A 17270-nucleotide genomic window follows, 5' to 3' on the forward strand; every position below is an offset into this window, starting at 1 on the left:
ATTACTAGCCACTAACTGATTGCATTTAAATATGTCTGTCATGGAGTAATATAATTTAAATTGTTTCTGCTTGCAGTTTCAACTTTTCCTGAAAAGGGAAAGGGGCACTTTGATTGTCACATTCATACCATTGCTTTCATTATCTAGCACCCACTTCTTTTCAGTAAGCCATCCACAGTATCTCAGTGTCTGATAAAATTCACTTCTCTACACATTGGTCTAAGAGGGATAATAAGGAAAGGTGTAAGATCTTGTATGTGAAGTCTCTGTACCAAAATATTGTTACCCAAAGGGATTTCTGTTTCCTTACACTTTGCATAACAGGAACATAAAGTGGGATCTGAGAATATCTATGAAGCCAAAGATCTTGGTATTGTCCTGCAGAATTTGAGACCAAAAGAGCCTCACCTCCTTTAAGCTAAGCTTAGCAAATTAAATTAGTACCAAATGGTGACAAACAGTGATATTAGGTATCCTTCAGTTTCTCTCCTTGATTTGCTGCCTGGTTTGAATCAAGCAAAATACTCTGGGTTTTGGTTTGTTTGCAAATGAAGTGATGCTTTGCAGGCATGTGTTGAATTAGGTGCAACATAAAGTGTTGTCAGAGTTAGTAAGGGAAGATATGAAGTCATGAAAAGGTCTCCATCGCAAATAACATTTGTAGATGTTTGAATCTGTGGTTTCTGCCTGTCTACAGAAGGGTCTATTTGCAAAATTTGCATTAATTTTTTTTGTTTTCAGATTTTGAACACTCCGGGGCCCATCTCCAGGGAAAATAAAACTTAACCACAGCCACCAGCCCAAAACTGAACCATCAAGTAACCTGAACCCAAATGAATGAGATTAAAAAGAGTTTGGTTAACTGTCATGTTTTGTTGCCTTTGGCTAGGAAAAGAATTAGGAGTGAGAGATTCCTTTTTAGATATTTCTGACCCAGGTTATATTAGGACACTAAAAGTCTTGTGAGGAAATTTGAAGGGCTGATTGGATTACTTGGATCCCAACCCAGCCTATGGCAATGAGTCCAAAGTTCCAGATGGTTATTAAATTAGAAAGGGAGAGATCTCATGAGGCCTGCATCATTTCTACATAATACCTCCCTTAGTTCCTCATGGATAACCGTGTCCAAAAGATACTCATCAGCATCCCGAAGGCACACAGGCTTTTTAATCTGCTTAGCTTGTGTCTGGTTTGAATGGGAAGAACATTTCCAGAACTGAAATCAGCCTATGGCCTTGCTTGTTACCTAGTCAGGGAAGAGGAATTCTCTTAATAGTGTTTCAGCACAAAGATTGTTCTGTTTTCTAGGAAGACTTCACTATATTAAAAACTTCTTGCTGTCACTGGAAGCCAGTCGGGTTCCCCCTTTTCATCAAATAACAGCAAGGGGTTTTCTGTTCTGGGTGTTGTTTGTATTTTAAGTGTTTTTAAGAGTTGTTACCTGCAAAATTTTATAACAAGGTAGATTGAAAATTAAATTCTGCTTTCTGCCTTCGTGCTCCTTGTGTAGCTTTTATGCTACATTTGTGGAAAATGAAAGCCAGAATGTAAAACTGATTGATGCACATGCTCTCTTGTGCTAACAAAATGCAGCACTTGGGGTCATGAATGCTTCAGCAGAACTCATGAAAGCAAGCAGAGAAAACAAAAAAAAAAAAACCCTTGGCATGCCTCACACACAAAGTCTTAGGAACACTGACATGATTATACAGTTTTGTAACTTTTCTCTTTTTTAAATACAGATTTGGGATTGAGTTCAACTGAGAATGTTCCTTTAAAAGTTTCCAAATGATGTGTGACCTGTTCTGTCACCCCACCTTCTCTTCCCTGATTAGAAAAGGGAAAGGGTGTCCTGAAGATAACAGTGAGGATACTTTCCAAATGACCAGAGGAAAAAGAAGAAACAAGGAGAAGGGATAATTAAGATGATAAATGAAAGTGGAGGTTGCTGTTATTACAGGTTATGTTGCTTTTTCTCAAGGGGAGGGAAGGGGGAGGGGATGTACCATTTCCTGTTGGAGAAACTATAATCAGCTATAGAAAATTTGCAGTTTTAGGGGAAAAAAAAAGGTCCTGACTGCTACTGTACAAAGACTGAAGTGGCAAAGTGAAGGTTCATATTGAAATGATGACTTTGTGGCAAAATGGAACACAGGCTGTTTCCTAAGAGCTCGTAGGAGGCTTAATACAAGATGACAAGGTGTTTGTATGCACAAAGGTGATTGATGGCTCCAATGAAGGCTGCAAATCTTAAAGAGAAACACGTCTAAATTAATCCTACATTTGGATTTAATCAATCCCTCTTCCTGTTATTAAGGCTAGTATTCTGTTACCTAACTGGTCTTTGAAACTATTCTTTCTCCACCGCTTGGTGTGATGGGATAATTCAGTATCTGGTATGGGAAATCTGCATAATATTTAGGTTTTGTAGTCTCTTTTAAAACAGCATCCAAAGGAATGTATTTTGTAACAAGAGCAGGAAACTGTATGAGAAATATCACAGTATCACAATATATCAGAGGTTGGAAGGGACCTCAAGAGATCATCAGGTCCAACCTCCCTGCCAGATCAGGACCATTTAGGGTAGTCTGCACAGGAATGCATCCAGGTGGGTTTTGAAGGTCTCCAGAGAAGGAGACTCCACAACCTCCCTGGGCAGCCTGTTCCAGTGCTCTGTCACCCTCACTGGAAAGAAGTTTCTCCTCATGTTGAGGTGAAATCTTCTATGTTCATTGTTCCTTGTCTTATTTCTGTGCACCACTGAAAAGAGCCTGGCCCCCTTCACTTGACACCCACACCTCAGATATTTATAGACATTGATCAGATCCCCTCTCAGTCTTAAGACTAAATAGCCCCAGGGATCTCAGTCTCTCTTCATAGGGGAGATGCTCAAGTCCCCTAATCATCCTAGTGTTCTTCAATATACCAACAATTGTGCAGGAAATTTATGGTTTGGAAAGTGAGCTGTTACAAGCCACCATCACCTCAAGTGATGTTCAAAGAGGAACCTCTACCTCAAGGTGACTCAGAAAGCTGGTCTCCCAGGACCTCTCCCATTTCATTAACTACGTTAGCCAAAGAAACACACAAATTCTGTAAACAGGGCTCTTGATCTCGTGCCTTTCTCCAGATAGCTGAAGAATGGAATCTTGACCCAAAGCAGAAAATTTTTTAAGATCTTCTGTTTTATTTTTTCTAAGTTTCTGATTTTCTCCGATGAGTTTGTAGTCCTCCTCTTTCTCACAGCCTCTTCTGAATTGAAAACAATGTTCACCCCTTTAAAGAGAAATGATACTGTTGCAACCCATAGGAACAGTGGTGTCTAACAGAAAATGTTTGACCTCTAAAAATTGAGCTTTATCAGAAGTGAAGGAACTAAGAAGTTTTTAGACATTAGAGAAGCAAGTAAAAACAAAATGTTTGTAAAAACCTTTGCAGATTCCCATATAGCTTGAGGGAGTCTTGTGAGGATTCCTGCATTTACAAGATTTCAGTACAGCACTTGTTTATCTGTGGATATGATGTAGTGTAAGATGTTCACCTCTGTCTTCTTAGCTGCAGTAATCAGAGTATATTCAGATGATGAAAATTCACACAGTCTTACTATTTCTAAACCAAACCTGTTTGTCTACCAGCTGTAGATGACTGAGAAATAAAACTGGGATATTCATCTGAGCTTCTTCATCCTTCTGTACTAGTCTGAAAGCTTTAAAGCAACAATCCTTTTACATAGGTTTCTGGTTCTTTGTGTATTTTCTCAGGCCCTTCTTCAAAACTGTAGCTTCATTTCCAAAGGGAAAACAGTTCAGAGAGGTTATCTATCCTTCTAGTTTGCCAGTACCTTCTCCAAAATTCAAATTTGAAATATTAAACTTGAAGTTAATTTTTTGATTACCTGTACTAGTTCAGCTATCACTGTTCATGCTGCTGTTGCCTTTTGGATAATATGACAAATCCATCAAGTAAGAAGATATTAAGAAGGCACAACACTTCTTTTTGTGTTATCAGTGCTATGCACTCTTCTTTATGAGAAAAATTTAGCAACCAAGTCATGCAGTCAATATGTCAAACAAGACTTCAGTAAAGACGATTTAAATGCCTGGCATAATTTGACACGCAGAAAAATGGACAACCATGAATTCAAAGAATCGGGGTCGGACCTGATGAGCTCTTGAGGTCCCTTCCCATCTCTAATACACTTTGATACTCTCTACCACAGAACTGTCAGGGCTGGAAGGGACCTCAAAGGTCATCCAGTTCCAAGCCCCCTGCCATAGGCAGGGACACCTCACACTAGATCAGGCTGCCCAGAGCCACATCCAGCCTTAGCCTTAAAAAATTCCAGGGCTTCTACCACCTCCCTGGGCAACCTGTTCCAGTGTCTCACCACCTTCATGGTGAAGAACTTCTTCCTAACATCCAATTTGAATCTACCCACTTCTAGTTTTGCTCCATTTCCCCTGGTCCTATCACTACCTGACATCCTAGAAAGTCACTCAACAGCTTTCTTGTAGGCCCCCTTCAGATACTGGAAGGCCACAATAAGGTCTCCTCAGAGCCTTCTCTTCTCCAGATTGAACAACCCCAACTTTCCCAGTCTGTCTCCATAGGAGAGGTGCTCCAGCCCTCTGATCATACTCGTGGCCCTTCTCTGGACATTCCAGCACATCCATATCTTTCCTGTAACAGGGGCTGCAGAATTGGACTCAGTACTCCAGGTGGGGTCTTACCAGAGCAGAGTAGAGGGGGAGAATCACCTCTCTCAACCTGCTGGCCACACTTCTCTTGATGCAGCCCAGATTGTGATTGGCTTTCTGGGCCTCAAGTGCTCACTGGTGGCTCATATTTGGCTTCTCATCCACCAGCACCCCCAAGTCCTTTTCTTCGGGGCTGCTCTCAAGCCAGTCACTGCCCAGCCCATATCAATGCTTGGGATTGCCCTGACCCAACCTTGCACTTGGTCTTGTTGGACTTTACGAGATTGGCTTGGGCTCACCTCTCCAGCCTGTCAGGGTCCCTCTGGATGGCATCCCTTCCCTCTTTATTCTTCATAAGTCAATTACACGTGGGCTCCCACAAACAGCCTAATCAGCTGTCAAGCCAGGAACCAGTTCGGTAAATTGCATATATAACATATAGGACCAGAGACAAATGGGTTTTCTGTGTCCTTGCTGTTTGCAAACTGTGCAGTAAATTGTAGATCTGATCCTCTTGCTTTACGTTCCCTATGTTCCATCACTTTTCTACCAATCCTGTTGGACTCTGCAAACAGAGCAGTGCCTGAGTACAGAATTCCTTTGCATCCTTGTAAGAGGGCAAAGAGTAAACTCTATGAGTCAAAGGCAGGTGCTTGAGGATTTGATGTATTCTGCATCCTTCTGAACCAGTTGGCTTTTGAAAATTAATAATCCTGTTTTTCTCCATTCATGCTGTTGAGTGACCTGTTTTACTGTACTTTGATATGCAATAAAATTAAAAAAAAAAAAAAAAGTGATAGTATGTTCCAGAAAACTCAGAGGCCTTATTTGAACACGTAACCAAGTTTGTTTACTTTGAAAGAACAACCACCACGTAATGAAAGTCTAGTGCAGTCTTAAATGTCCGAATTTTATTTGTGTGATCATTTCTGGATGTTAACTCAACCATTGGTAACATAATCTGTGTAATTTTTAGGTTCATACGGTCTGCAGGCATGTGCTAATGCAGCAGTGAGAACAAAAGCTAAAAGTCTGGTAGCAGTTTCTAGTGCAGGAAGCCCCTTCTCCTGAACTAGCAGAGGTTGGGGTAGGGTGAGCTGTAGATCATGTTAAGGCAAGTAGGTTTGTGTAACTGGAGGAACTTTGTGAGGAAAGAGAAGGCAACCATTGATTCCTGTAATTTATTAACCTCTTGAGGGCCACATGTACTATCTACACATCATCTATGGTCTCACAGTGTGTATACATGATGTACCTATCAAATTACCTAAAAAAAAAAAAAAAAAAGGCAACCATTCTTGTTGCCTGCTAAAACACTTCAGGAGATCAGACTGCCTGTATTTATGAAGGCAGAAGTTAAGCTTTGTGAGGAATGCTTCTGGAAATGTTTGTGTAATTCGTACAATATGTCTATGTAATTCGTACAATAACTTTGTCTGGCATACAGAGAAGGGTTTCTCTGACTGTTGTGCTGAGCAGTAACTCCACAGGATATGAGAATGAGCATCTTTCAAGAGACACAGATGATGCTTTTTTTTAGGTAAACAAAACATTCAGAAGTTGCCAAAATTATTAAACACAGTTCTCAAGGGAAGTTGTATGAGTATAAACAAAAGACATTCTTGTTTGCCTTTCACGTTCATTTCAGAATTGCACATAATTGCTAAATCCTTCCCGTGTGAGCCTTAGAGCTGATGTTCTTTAACCATATAACATAGCAGATGTTCTAGTACCCATAGTTCCACAACTGAAGTTCAGTGATATCTGCAATGATGGTTTTGATTCGTTAACTTGTAATTCAATGTAGCCTAATTAGAAATAGCCATCAATAACTTTTGTATTTCATAGTCACCATGTGACTTACATTAAGTATCATCATCAAAATTTCACGTTTACAATTTAAATGGAAGGTTACAGTTTTCAATTAAGAAGTGATATTACTATAATTCATTCACATAAACCCTTCATTTCATCTTAATACTGCATGTTTGTTTCGTGTCAGCTTGTGAATCCCATATGCCAGGAATGGCTTTTTCACTGCTGAGAGATTTAAGTGCAACTGCTGAGCTGAGGACAGAATTAGAGCATTCACTTTCAGCTGCTTCACCTTTTGCTGTTCTTTTTCAATCATCTTTTTTTTCTCTCAACTTCATATGGCTGTGCTTGTCTTGTTTGACAACCAATCTTGGGAGGGTAAAGAGAAAAATGATGATGAGATTATAGCAGTTTGGGGGGTGTTGGAGAGGTGCAGAGTCAGTTTTATGAAAATACAGGAAACATATTGTTGTGGGTCATCTTTTTTTTGCATAATATATTGTAAAACGGTGCTCATTTGAAGCAGCACGAGATGCTGTCTGGCAATGATTAGATTTCAGTTAAGACCCCTGATAACTATAAGGAGCAACATGACAAAGCAGTGGCAAGTTTAAGTTTGATGGTTCAATTCAGAAAATATGTTTCACCATAAGAAATCATTCATTTCAACCTGATGTGTTTGTGGTTTGGTAAGTATTAATTGTGCTACTGAAATAATCTGGTAATCCAAAGGATAAAATAACCACTTCCTCATAAACCTACAGCAACTTGCTGGGACTCAGGCCAAACTTCACCCTCAGCAACTCTATATGTGAGTTTTGGAGATATCTGTCTTTAACTAGAAAACAAACAAACAAACAAAAAGCCACCAGATATTAACTTAGATAAAAATTAGTTGGAGCAACTACTCTTTTTTAGTATACAAAAGAGGAGTGTTTGGTACTTTACAATTTAAACTTGTTACCTGAAAGCAGTGACAGTTTGTGGGCAAAGATAGAAGTAGGAGAGTTGGGAAGTCAAGAAACAGCTGACATAGGTTTAAAAGGTGTTTTGCTAACCAGGAATTAATCTGTATGCCAGCCACTTCTTAGAAGCACTATATAAATGAAATGTGAAAACAAGTCTACCAGTTCCTCCACATGTTGCTGTCACTGGGCAACTGTTAGCACCTACATTACTCACTCCTTCAACAGGCCATGAAATTGTTCCAGCTTTTAAAATGCGTGAGAGAATTAAGGCAGGTGCTGGCACATCATAAATGAAAATCTAACCTTCAGGCTTAGTACAGTAGTGACATTGTTACTGCTTGCATTCTTGAAAACACATGGCTTGTCAAGTTGCAATAAAATTATTTCCATTATTAAAAGTTGCTGGACTGCCTACAAGAAGTGAGACTTGTTTTGTTGTTACTGGCTTTGTGTCACTCAATAGCTGTTGGATTACTTGAGGAAGAAACTTGCTGCAGAAAGTGCTCACATACCTGCTGTTGGAGAAATCAAATACTGAACCATCTATGACCCAAAAAAACGCATCTTGATGACTTCTCTGCAAAACCTATCAGAATAAAAATACACATAAAACCAGCATGTAAAGTCATATTTTGATTTCACAGCATGACAGTTTCAGATGTTTGAAAGTTTTTCATAAAAAGAAGTAGCAGAATAGTGAGAGTCATCTTCAATCCGCTGGTATTTTTCCTGAGCTCTTACTTAACTGGAAAATCCAGTTTGAATTGCTATGCAGCTTCTTATCCCAAGCAATCTTTACTGTTCTGTAAAAGAAGTGCTTCATTTCCAGTTTCCTACAAGGTTCCTTTTATGAATAAAACTGTGTTGATTCTTAGTGCCTTTGAACAATGTGTCCTCTCTTTTTCCAAAACATGTATCAGACTGCAAAATACAAACACCACAACTCTACATGAGGTTCTGTTAAAAGTTCAGATGAAATTACAGTTTTAGGAAGCCTGCATATTTTTCTTACTAACATTAAGGTAATTTAATTACTCCTAATTACTGACAATCACTGTATAAAAAGTGCCTCTTTTTTTGTGTCACATTTTGTGTCTCCTGTAGGAAAATCGCCGAATACAGCATTAGAGACTTAGAATTATCCTGCCACTGAGTGAAAAGAACATATTCTCTTTCATAACCAGAAATGCTTCTGTTGGCTGAATATATTTGCTTTCCCAACTTTAGAACTAATTTTTTTTCTTCATTTATAAATTGACTTAATATGTAAGAAGAACAGCTGATAATACAATAAGGTTATCAACCTGTTCTTACTTCCTTTTTTTTTCCTTTTCTCTCCTTTTCCAAAAACTTGTCATACGTTTGGGCTGTCAAACTGTATTTTGAGGTGACTTTTGATGTCACTTTTTTGCTTTTATGTACAAGATCACCTTGTATGCTAGTGCTATGTGATTTTAATATATTTTAGTGACACTCCCCTGAAGTAGCAAGGTAATGCTATTTTCAGTTGTATAGTTAGGAAACAGGCACAGAAGAGTAAGAGTAACTTTCCCATACCTAATTCTGCCTAGCCATTCAGACTCCCTCTAAACATACTCATACCCCCCAACAGTGACTTATATAGCATAATATATCAGCTCCCCTCAGTAACTTAGCCTGGATCATATTGAAGTCTGTGGCAGGTAGTATATTGAACTTGGATCTTCCAAGTTCTGCATTAGTCTTTTTTTTTCTGGAACATACTTCCTTTCTGAAATAAACAAATATGTTACGCTGAAGTATTACAGCTGCTCAATATTGCTCCTTCATGTGGATTGGCAAGAAGCATGAACTTTATGATTTCTGTATCAATGCTTTAAAGTTTTTGCTGTTTTTTTTATTAAATAATTGAGAATGTCATCCTTCATCTTGGATTTCATGGTTTCTGTACTGATTGCTTTTTACAGATACTACACTCTCAGGGGAAATTGGAACCAAGAAAAAAGTGAAGAGACTGTTAAGTTTCCAGCGGTATTTCCATGCATCCCGGTTACTGCGTGGAATCATACCACAAACCTCTCTGTACCTACTGGATGAGGACTATCTTGGTCAAGCAAGGGTAAGAGGGGTCTCCAGATCTCCATTTCTTTTAATAATATTCCAGAGTGTCAGGTTTATTTCAGTCTTCAGATCAACAAATGTATGCCTGATCTTTCTTAACTGACCCATGTAACTTGCCTGCCTTGCAGCAAACAGACTGTCCATTCCTCTTTTGTGGTTACAGCTTTAAAAGCTTAGTCTCAAAGCAACAAGAAAATGTCTAAATCTATTCAGCATTTTCCGTTTCTCTCAACTGAAATTATAATCTGGATTTATTAAAGGATAAAAGATCCCTGGGTGAGTTACTGATCTAAGTAAGTGCAGCCTTGACACAGGATTTAGCTCATCCACTTGAAAAAAGACAGCTGTCTCCCCGTTGGTATGGAGCAGCTATTAGGCAACCCACAATAGGTCTCTGTAATGGCAGACCAGGAGAATTGACTGCAAAGAGCTTCGTAGTAATCACAATATAATTCTCTTATTTTCCAGCCCTTCTAGTTGCTTTGAATAGCATTTTCTGATGAAAACTTGCTCAACCGATGACATCGGGATTATGTGCCTAGGCAATTTTTATTCTCTGCAAGAGAAAATTTTATGACAGGTGTTAGAAAGTAATTAAGAGTCCAGATCTGGTTTGAATACAAGCTAAGTGATTGGACTGAACATACATTTTGTTCATACACATGCCATTGTAGGTCATACAGTCAGGCCAGATAGTCTTGACTGAACCAATGTAGCTGTAAAAACACTGTATATGATGGCGTGATGGGTTCTTCTTTGTGGCTTAGTGGGCTTCACAGCAGCACTGTATCTTAGTTTTTAAAAGCTAATCTTGTGTATAGGTTTGGTTAGCAAATGTAATTCGTGTTTACCATGAGCTAAAATTGTATTTTACTCTAATAAAAGCCTAAGAGAATTTGTACTGAATTAATTTGGAGGCATAAAAGAACAACCAAAAAAAAAACAAACCCAGTTGTGCAGTAATCGGAAATATTTTCATAATACTTTGTTTTATATTATTCCGTGTTTTGAGCATCATTTAGAAGGTGTTTTTAGTGTTAATTTCAAAACCTCCTCAGTTAAAAGTGCACATGATATTTTATGCAATATAACTAAATTTGGTTCCTGATGTCTGATACTTCAAAGGTGTCTATAACTTTCCTGAACCTATAGCTGCAGCAACCAAATCTGTAATCAATTAAGTGGAATAACAATTTGAATCTGCTTTACAGTTTGATATGACAATCATCTGACTTTTCATGGTTGTTTTTTTCTAGCATATGCTGTCCAAAGTGGGAATGTGGGATTTTGACATTTTCTTGTTTGACCGCTTGACAAACGGTAAGTAATTTTTTAAAGTTTTTATTTTAATATCCAGTCAATTAATGTCCAATTAATTAATTGCTAAACATTTCCCATTTACAGAACATAAATTTGCCACAGTTAACTTCTCTTAAAATCATATCCATGAACATTGTCAGACTTTTCCTGAACTGTAGGATAACACTGAAAGTGTGGGTTTGTATTAATCTGATCTCCTGCATTTGTTACAGTCACCTTTTCAGGGAGGTCTTGCAGTTTCCTTTACCTGGGAAATTCCACAGGTGCTTTAAATATACCTTGATTGATACATTGCCTGATAGGTCCAGACCTCTGTAATCTGTCAATTTCTATTAAATACCTTTGACTGAAGATACCTTTGCTTCTGTTCAGCAGCAAAACTTAGGAAAATCATTATGACAGTAATCTGTGAAATGTTTTATCTCATAACCTGTAATATCACACACACACACCAGTGGCTAGGTGTTCTCTTTTCTGTGTTGCCCACAGGAATGAGATCCCTCTTTCCTCACCCCCAATCTAATTAGGTTTGGCTGAGGCAGAAGGTGTAGAAAAAAAAAATAGTTCAGAGGGTAATTCAACAGTGGAAAGGCCTGCAAATGGGAAGGGAAGTGAAAGCATAATTCTTCTAAACTACCTTTCTGTACTCCTGCCCAGTAGTCAAGGCCAAATATGTTTCCATGTTGTTTTCATACATACATTTATTTTCTTTCCTGAGGTATGTTAAATAACAAAAAATGCCCTTTAAGCGTTGTTTATATGTTTTATGGGTTTGTTGGTTGGTTTGGAGCTTTTCCCCCAACTTTTCTGGAGACACTGCTGCTGAATTATGCAGTGCAGACTTTTTAAAATCCTGTGTGTATATGTAGTTAATCAAATAACACTAGTTAAGCTGAATTTTGCCAATGTTCCCAGTATTGAATTCACAGTAAAGGCAGTATAATATTACAGTGGGACTTGACATTGTAAATGCTGCAACTCATTTTTCCTGTCTGCATCATCATTACAAGATGCAATTGTAGCTGAGGTAGGTACGTGAGTTAATTACATTTGTACAGCCATGTGTAAAATAAAAAAGTTAATTACAAACTGCTGATTTCTCAGAAATTAATTAATTAGTACAGTATTAGTACAAAGTGAAGTGGCAGAAAAGCCATTCTCCATTTCTGTTGTTTCTGGAGGTAGACCTGGATTATAAAGATGATGAGGTTCTCAGATAAGCCTGTCAAAAAATTTCCAGTTAAAACTGTGTCAAATTTCCTTCTGTGTTCTGTTGAGACAGCAACAGCAAATGTGAGTTTATGCCACCTAGACAAAAGAATGGTACTCCACTGGTATAGCTGTACCATCAACTCTTGATTGTATGTAGAAGTCATCTATATAAGCTACTTTTGTGTATGTGAGGATCATCTAAGTGTCATATGATAGGATCCAAGGTGATAGGAGCTGACTAATAGCTAGGAAATTGCCAAGATCCTTCATCTTGCTAGGTTCGTAACTGCATGTTAAGGGAGCTCAAAAGTTGTTCTTTTCTTCTTTTAGGAAACAGTCTTGTAACACTGCTTTGTCACCTCTTCAATGTGCATGGACTTATCCACCATTTCCAGTTAGATATGGTTACATTACACAGGTTTTTAGGTAAGTGCTCACCTCAAAGACATCTTTAAATGAAGTTTACAGCTTAAATAAGACATCAGAGAAGGCACCAGCTTGATCTGTGTATCTCCATAAAATCGTGACATTGTTGCAGATGTTTCAGGAACACATTTCTGTGGTATGTATTAGCATACCATTTACAGGCACTCAGGTACTTGGGTTAGTACCTATTAGCTCAGTGGAGGGACTTCAAAAGGCTCCAGCATTGGACTGAAGCACCCCAGTACCACAACTGCCCTGGTGATTTAAAAAGCAGTGTGCCATGCTGAGATGTGGCCATCTGAGTAGGCCCACACAGACAGACAAATATTGCAGAACCTACCCATGCACAGCACAATTGTGGTGCAGTGTAATTATTTTAGTGACTAATAGACCACTGAGACTCAGGGCAGTTAAAAGCTTCTGTGCAAAATTTAACAAATTATATCAAGCTGTCTGCACTGAATAGTGTTGATGAAAGCCCCTGCTGCTGTTACTGCCAACAAAAATATTAGCCCCACGCTGTCAGTGAACCAAAAGAAGAAATTGGCCAAAATCAATTAATTTTTGCATCATGTTTTGAATGCAGCTGAATGCTGGTTTGTTAGGCTGTCAGGCAGAGTTTCCAAGGCAGGGTCTCTTCTTTAAGACTCCTTCTGGAAAACATTTCTCTGGTGTGGAGACAGATGACATCTCCCTGCTGTTTCTAACTCCTGTGGGCAGCCATGAAATGAACACTCAGATAATTAGAGCTAGTGGTACTCAGGGTTTAAAGGATTACCTACGGTAACTTTAGATGCTTGTGGGGCTGGAAGCAAGCTAAAAGCTAGGACTTTCTTTGGCATTCGCCATGCTGGAGATGAGTGCCATGGGAAATTTTCCCATTGGCTTTCTGTTTGATTATTTTGATTGTGTCTAGGAGAGTTCTTTGAGCAAGATTACATGCAGCATCCAGTGTTCATGTGGTGTTATCCCAACACCATCTAATGGTGCAGGCACTGCTGGAAGGAGCAGGTGGGTGTGAAGCACTCACCTTGATGATTTTCTGTGCAAGTGAAAGCTGAGAGTTAAAAAGTTGAATGCTCCTGGTTCAACTGGACCAGTTCCAGCACTGCAAACTAAAACAAGGGACTGGCATTTTAAAATAAGCATATAGATGTGACTAAAATGATCACAGAAGATTTTGCTCCAGATACCCTAGTGCTGTATCTTGTGATTCTTTGCCTGGAGAACATATAAATGCCTTTAACTGTAGTTAGTTACTCAAATAACAAATGATGCCAGGATATCAGGGCCTCACCCCCTGCTGCTGTAAAATAGGTGGTACTGCCTTAACGACATATTACTCCCCTATGAGAGCAGCCTAAATAATTGCACTCTGTTGTGGATAAATTTGCTTCTCTTCTTTATTTATTTTACTTCTGAATGAATGCCTTCACTAAGGCAAGAAAGAGTTGATTTATGAACTAGACCCAGTATACCCCCCTGGGCCTCACAAATCCTTTCATACATTTTTTTCTCTAAAGGTATCCCAATAAGAGCACCAGTCTAAGTAAGCTGCAGCTATTTTGAAGAAACTCTTTAGGTAGCCAACTGTAAAACCTCAAATTGTATTTTAAATCCAGTTCCCACTTGTGGCCATGGCATTCAGAGACAAAAGAATCTTTGTTTTCTGTTTTGGTTCCCAGTTATGGTTCAAGAAGATTACCATAGCCAAAACCCATACCACAATGCTGTCCATGCTGCTGATGTCACACAAGCTATGCACTGCTATCTGAGGGAGCCCAAGGTAATGACAACTTTTCACACTGATGTTGCTTTCAGATAACTCTCAAATCTTTTCCCCAGGATTGGAAAACAAACAAACAAAAAAACAACTATTTTCAGATAGCAGAAAATGATTGCGTGCTTGAAGTCAGCAATGAGTCAGTAGCAGAGTCAGCTGTAGATTACACACATTCTAAACAAGCTACTGGAGTCACTTCTCATCATGCAGGCAACATATCAAAGTGCTGTCATATGAGCTTTAGCTACCATGACTGTGTGCACCAGCCACCCACCAGTGGCTGCAGTCCTTTCTTCAGAGCCAGCAGAAGCCCATGCCTCAGTCGCCTCAGGATGTAAGCTCCTCACATCGATATTTCAAAATATAAAACTGGGCAGGGTAATACCAGAAAAGGGGAGAGTGAGCAGCAGCTTTTGATTGCTGCAGCAAGCTCTCACAACATCAGGGTGTGATGTTGCTGTATGTGTACTGGAAGCCACAGTAGTACTGAGCCACAGGATAAGAATATAATCTTCTCTGGCTTGACTTAAATGGAAAGAAGTTCTGCTAGAATGGGCAAACTGTTAGACCAGAATATAACAATGGTGAGGACAGGAACAGGCCCCAGCTTCCCTGTATTGCCATCTTCTGGAAGATCTGCAAGTCCCTTCTGCCAAGAAGTGTGGAGAACAGCCAACATCCTGAATCTGTACCATACTGCTCTCCATTTCTCATCTTAGATGCTTTTTTACAGCTCACAGACCTATACCTTGTACAGAATCATTGGGCTGTTCATAACTACATCACTCTCACAAACAGAAAATGCTAAGATTGTTTTATGTTTTTTTTTTTTCCAGTAATAACAATATTTGCTTCTGAATTATTAGTTGTATAGCAGAAAAAAAATCTGGGCAGGTTTTCTGAAGTTAGAAAGGTAAATTATGTTCACAATCAAATACTTGTATTTGGACTGAACAGCCAAGTATGAATTTCAGAAGTTTATAAATGCAGCATTTTACAACACAGTGCTGTGCTGGAAAATCAAAACCTGATGTGTTATTGGTATCACTAAATGCTGTGTGAGGCAATAGTTCTCATCATGTATGCTAACTTGTGCCAACCTGCTAGAGTACTTATTTTAGGGTTTTTAATGGAATCTTTTAGATTACGCTTAAGCAATTCTATAACCACAATCCTTGTATTGCCATGAACAATAAAAAGATAAGAACTACAAGCTGTAATAAAATCTGAGTGTATAGTGTAGTGTGATTATCTTTATAGATGTTTGTTCAGCAGTCACCTTAAACATGTTGTTCACAAAATTTATTTCATATTTGACATTTGTGTACAAATGCCTATGAAACTGAGCAATGCCATCATGTCAGCTGGTTTACTGTTCATGTACTTGTGATTCATGTGTGTCATTCAGCTTGCCAACTTCCTCACCCCACTGGACATCATGCTTGGACTGCTAGCTGCTGCGGCTCATGACGTGGATCATCCAGGGGTCAACCAACCCTTTCTGATCAAAACTAACCACCACCTTGCCAGTCTCTACCAGGTAAAACTCCTCATCAAGTTGATAATATATAAAATGGTGTCAAGGACAGCCTAAGCAATTTGCAGTGAGCTTTAATGCCAAAATCTGTCAACAAGGAGATGCTGATCAAATCAAGTCAACAAATCAAAGTCTGGACAGTTTCTGTTAAGCTCCTCCTTGGGTGTCTCTTCTTGCAGCAAAGTTGATAAGTGTGAGAAAAAGGGTGAAAATGTCAGATCTTGTTGAGGACATTTAAGCCAAATCAGTTGCCTGGGTTATTTCTGCTGTAGATCATCTGGGGTAGGAACTGTGGGTGGGAGATTTAAAATCACAGCTAGACCAATGTGTACTTCATCTTCCTTCAGTGAGAGGAAAGCAGCAGGCGTGTTCTAAATTGGCATTGCATTAAAAGAAACTTCTGCTGCATGTGGCTCTAGTAAAATTAAACATATTATGAGCACTGCAGTTTTTCAAAGCAAAATAAAAAGAAGGTTGATGAAACCAAAGGAAAAGTTATAGATTATTTACACAAATGTGCCTAGAGATATAAAGAGAAAACTTTAAAGCAGCCATTGTAGGTCACACCACAGGCTGTCTAGACCAGTATCCTGTTTCTAAGAGCAGCCAGTAAAAGATCTCAGAGAGAAACATACACCCAGGATCAGTACAGAATTGTCCTTCCCCTGGCATACATCCTCCTGGGTCTGAGATGCACTAGCAGAAGGCTTTCTGAAGCAAAACCACAGAGCCTCTTGTTCAGTAACTACCAATAAACCAAAAATGCCCTTATTTTTTAATATATTTGTAGTTATGGCCCATGGCAATCACTGTGGCTCTGGATTTTATCTACACCTGTCCTATGTGTATAATCTTTGCATGTATATATGCATTATTCTTTGCATTGTGCATACATAGACACACTGAGCAATGTTAGAGATCATTTTGATTGCACTAACCATAATTCATAGCTAAAAATGGAGGTGGTTTTGATTTCCAGCCTTTGGAAGAGTTAACTTCTGCACTTGTAATAAGGTGTTGGAAACAAAATATCACAAGTTAAAAATTAACCTAACTGAAGAAGCCTCACTAACAGAGAGGTAGCTTTCCACACATACTTAGCAAATGAAGAATTTGCTGTGATGTGATTACTGCTTGAAAGAGATTCTCCCTTGTTTTCCCTTTCTCAGGCAACATTTGGGTTTTCCCATAAGAAGTGGATTGTGTCAGTTGTCCTGCCCTGAGATGCAGGAGCAGGCTGGGCTGTGGGAACCCCAGCCAGGGTATGGGAATGCTCAGACACTTAAAACTTTGTGACTGGTCTTGTCACGAGCTGATGCAGCTTATTAAGTCATATGCATAGGTGTCTGGTACATATTGCTCCAGTCTTTCTGAAATGTCAGGCCAGCTGAGTGGGGAGGTAGAAAAGCCAG

The 17270-nt window shown here is 39.0% G+C and overlaps 1 protein-coding gene across 1 annotated transcript in view; it reads left to right on the plus strand.

Annotated features, from left to right (window-relative positions):
• Positions 1 to 17270, plus strand: part of PDE7B (phosphodiesterase 7B) — an 88849-nt gene that overhangs the window by 55318 nt on the left and 16261 nt on the right. The window contains exons 3-7 of the mRNA XM_054399221.1: positions 9427 to 9578; positions 10837 to 10900; positions 12443 to 12538; positions 14224 to 14324; positions 15730 to 15861. Of these exons, the coding sequence (XP_054255196.1) occupies positions 9427 to 9578; positions 10837 to 10900; positions 12443 to 12538; positions 14224 to 14324; positions 15730 to 15861 (545 nt within the window). The remainder of the gene's footprint in view (positions 1 to 9426; positions 9579 to 10836; positions 10901 to 12442; positions 12539 to 14223; positions 14325 to 15729; positions 15862 to 17270) is intronic.

Source organism: Indicator indicator, chromosome 2 (assembly GCF_027791375.1).
Source record: "Indicator indicator isolate 239-I01 chromosome 2, UM_Iind_1.1, whole genome shotgun sequence".
NCBI lineage: Eukaryota > Metazoa > Chordata > Aves > Piciformes > Indicatoridae > Indicator > Indicator indicator.